This window comes from Juglans regia, chromosome 16 (assembly GCF_001411555.2).
Source record: "Juglans regia cultivar Chandler chromosome 16, Walnut 2.0, whole genome shotgun sequence".
NCBI classification, from domain to species: domain Eukaryota; kingdom Viridiplantae; phylum Streptophyta; class Magnoliopsida; order Fagales; family Juglandaceae; genus Juglans; species Juglans regia.
This window is the reverse complement of record NC_049916.1, coordinates 21487696-21492048: the sequence shown is the minus strand read 5'-3', so window position 1 is coordinate 21492048 and position 4353 is coordinate 21487696. Positions and strand designations below refer to the sequence as shown.

Genomic DNA, 4353 nt, shown 5'->3' with positions numbered 1-4353 from the left:
ATCGTTGACTTATCTACATATATGTGGGTTATGTAAGCAAATAACTCGATTGTTGCAAATACCGTTTAATTCCTTCAAATAAGCTGTTAGCCACCAAATCTATCATAGCTATGGGCTTGAAAATGATATACAAAACAGTTTGATATTTCCTTCCTAGTTATTGAGATACAAAACTGGTCTCCGGGGTATGGAAAGACTAATATTATTAATTTTCAGATAGAAGGTCATTGCACAGTGTGCCAAACCTGTCCTACTTAGCATTGAACAGTAACTGGGCAGTTTTGCATGATGGATAAGTCTTGGATGCTTATTGAAGATAGATTGCATTCCCCTGAGTATGATGAAGGTGTTAGACAATTCTTAGCCATGGCACAAGCTCATGCAGCGACAGCTGATCAGATTAGGTGTCCATGTAGGAGATGCCGGAATAGAGCTTTTCACTCTATTCGTATCGTGGAAGATCATTTGTTTTTAAGAGGGATTGATCCAACGTATACAGAATGGATTTTCCATGGAGAAGAGGATCCGATACTGAATTCTACATTCTCCGATGAAGAAGATGATGTAGCATCCTCTTACAATCACTATATTGATGATGTCGACGAGATGTTAGACGACATTCGTCATGGGTCGTTTATGGATGAGGAAGGTAGCAATGGAAGAAATGCAAATGATAATTATCAACCCTCCACCTTTAATGCTCCAACCGACTATAACTTCGACGAGTTGGTTGCTGACGCACGACAACCACTTTATCCCGGATGTGCTAAGTTCTCGAAGCTATCATTCATCGTCAAGCTACTTCACATCAAGAGCATAGGTGGTTGGACAGTGAAGTCCTTTGACATGGTGATCAAGCTTTTGCACGATGCATTTCCCGACGCTCTATTTCCAAATTCATATCACGATGCTCGTCGCTTAGAGCGTGGCTTGGGATTTAATTATGAAAAGATACATTTGTGCCCAAATGACTGTGCGTTGTTTTGGAAGGAAAATGCATCATACAATGAATGCCCTAAATGTAAAGCATCTAGGTGGATTGCAAGCACAAGTGACCAGCAGATGATACCACAAAAGGTTCTTCGATACTTCCCCTTGAAGCCGCGCTTGCAGAGACTGTTTATGTCAACGAAGACAGCCCAAGCCATGAGATGGCATAAAGATGCACGTGTTGACGATCCAACATCCATGCGACATCCAGCAGATTCAAGGGTATGGAAAGACTTCGATAACAAATATGTTGCCTTTTCCCATGATCCTCGCAATGTTAGGCTTGGGTTGGCGAGTGATGGGTTTAACCCCTTCAATAACATGAGTAGGCCGTACAGTATTTGGCCGGTACTACTTGTGCCCTACAACTTGCCCCCTTGGTCATGCATGAAAGATCCATACACCATGTTGTCGTTGCTAATCCCTGGCCCTAAGTCACCAGGGAATGATATTGATGTGTTCTTGCGTCCTCTTGTCGATGAGTTGAAGGAATTATGGGAAGAGGGTATTCGGACGTTTGATGCGTACAGTGGACAAATGTTTACCTTGCATGCAGCACTACTTTGGACTATCAATGACTTTCCTGCATACGCCAATCTTTCTGGCTGGAGCACGAAAGGCAAGTTGGCTTGTCCTTCATGTAGAGAAGATACAAATTCACAATGGTTGGTATATGGGCGAAAGCATTGCTATATGGGGCATCGACGGTGGTTGCCACCAGATCACAGTTTGAGACGCAAAAAGAACTCTTTTAATGGGTGCGAAGAGCATGGACTCCAACCATCAAGGGTCGAGGGAGAGGTTTTGCTAGAACAATTACGTGAAGTTACACATTTCCAGTTTGGCAAATTTGGTTTGAAGAGGAAACGAACGCCGAATCAACTAAATTGGACCAAAAAATCTATCTTCTTTGAGCTTCCCTACTGGTTAGATTTGGGCTTGAGACATAACCTTGATGTCATGCATATTGAGAAAAACATATGCAATAGCGTGTTGGGAACATTGCTGAATATTGAAGGAAAAACTAAGGACTCCGCAAATGCCCGTCGTGATTTGGCAAACCTTGGAATAAGGAAAGAATTGCATTTACAGCATGATGGGGACCATATTACTATGAGTCTTGGTTGCTACACGTTAAACTTAAATGAGCGAAGGATTTTTTGTGATTGGTTATCAAAAGTGAAATTTCCTGATGGTTTTGCATCGAACATTGCCCGTTGTGTGAATGCTAGTGACGGGAAGATTAGTGGAATGAAAAGCCATGACTGTCATGTCTTCTTGCAAGCACTGTTGCCGGTTGTGATTGGTGGGTTCTTACGGCCTGATGTGCGTCAAGCCTTAATAGATTTAAGCTCGTTCTTCAAAGAATTATGTTCTCGCACTTTGAACTTATCAGTGTTGACATGTCTTCAAGCTAACATTCCCATCATTCTTTGCAAACTAGAAATGATATTCCCTCCAGCTTTTTTTGATATCATGGTGCACCTTGCCATTCACTTGCCAGAGGAGGCATTCCTGGCAGGACCCGTGCAATACAGGTGGATGTACCCTTTTGAAAGGTATCTAGGGAAGTTCAAGAGGTATGTCCGCAACAGAGCTCGGCCAGAGGGCTCAATTGCTGAGGCATATGTGCATCTCGAGTGTCTTACATTTTGCTCTATGTACCTCCATGATATTGAGACTAGATATAATCGCGAGGAACGCAACAATGATGTTCGTATTGGGACAACTGAGTCGGGAAATGAGCCAAGTTTATCTGTTTTCTCACAAAAGGTTAGACCATTGGGAACAGGAAGTTCTCACAAATTAGCCGACACACTATTGGTCAAGGCTCGATGGTATATACTTAATAATTGCACGGAGATTGAGCAATACATTGAGTAAGTGGACCATGATAATTATTCGTTCTTATGCACTTGTTGAATCGTGATTGCTAAAACTTTTTTCCCTCCTACTAATTGTTTGGGTCACATATATTGACATGGAGCACTATAAGAAGATCCAAGAAGATGACCCTCAGAACATCGACCGTAGGCACCAGAGTCAATTTCCATCGTGGTTCAGATCACGCGTAAGATACGAACATCGTCTATCATTATAACTACATTCCCCTCAAATTACACATATAACTAATTCATCTTAAATCTTCTCTGTCTGGTAGATTCGAGAGGTGCGTTCAGTTAGGCCTACTGCGGTAACCGATGAGATATATGCCCTAGCATGTGGTCCAGATCCATGGGTTGCATCCTATGCTGGATGCATAATGAATGGTATTCGCTTTCATACGAAAGAGCGTGAAAGGCATCGCCGTACTCAAAACAGCGGGGTGGTTGTGCATGGCGAGCAACAAGGATCCCATGTTGACTTCTACGGTGTGTTGCATGATATTATAGAGTTACGCTACATGGGTTGGCGTAAGGTATATCTCTTTCAATGCGCATGGTATGACATTGGCGACCCGAGAAGGGGGATACGTGTCAGGGACAAATTGACGGTAGTCAATACTGCTAGGCAATGGTATAAAGATGAGCCTTTTGTCCTTGCCTCCCAAGCAAGTCAAGTCTTTTATCTCAATGATCCAATACTGGGGGGAAGTTGGCAGGTCGTCCATAAAATTACAAGTAGGAATGTTTACAACATTCACGCAAGTAGAGCTGTTGAGGATGGGATGGACGATGACGAAACATCAGATGGTGACTCAGATGATGAGGTTGACAATAACACGAACAATTACCCCCCTATACTCGAGAGTGGACCAACCATGCCTGAGCCATTGAATCGAGAGGATTCAGAGCATTTGTTTGTTGATCCAGCTTCCATATCGGGTCCAGAACCGATGCAATCAGTTGACCGTGAGTTCGATATTGATGATGTACTATCTGATGATGACTTGAGCCTGAAGGACGTATGTGCCGACGATAACTCTGGTAGCGAGGCCGAGAATCAGCTGAATGAGGAAGCTGATGATGATTTTTAGTATTAAGTGCGTATTTGACACTTTTGCTTTTGGGTTTGCCTTTTTCCGATCAAAAACCAATATAAGATATTGATAATGTTGTTTGGGAAAGTATGATTGACTTATAATGGTACTTGTAAAAGGCAATATGTGCTTAAGAAGATTGCATGATTTATTAATCATGCAAGAATATTATGTAAGAAATGAAGCTTGGTCATGCATTGTCCATTCTGATGTGTAATTTTTAGTTGTGATCAAGAACTTTATCTACTAGAATTGAGGTGGTTTCCTTATCATTCAGTTGGAATAAATGTTCTTAAATATTAAATTCTAAAGTGCAGAAAATTGGTTATTCAAGGATTTTATTATGGTTATATATTATTATTATTCTGTTTGTTTAATTACGG

General features: G+C 41.6%; 1 protein-coding gene across 1 annotated transcript; it reads left to right on the top strand.

Annotated features, from left to right (window-relative positions):
* The first annotated feature begins 288 nt into the window (after window positions 1-288).
* Window positions 289-2874, top strand: LOC109016968. The gene has a single exon (XM_035686229.1). It carries the CDS (start codon window positions 289-291, stop codon window positions 2872-2874), a length of 2586 nt encoding a protein of 861 aa, XP_035542122.1.
* The last annotated feature ends 1479 nt before the right edge of the window (window positions 2875-4353 follow it).

Bases quoted from the DNA above. Each gene is read 5' to 3' on its own strand.
- LOC109016968 (XM_035686229.1), top strand. From the start codon at position 289: ATGGATAAGTCTTGGATGCTTATTGAAGATAGATTGCATTCCCCTGAG.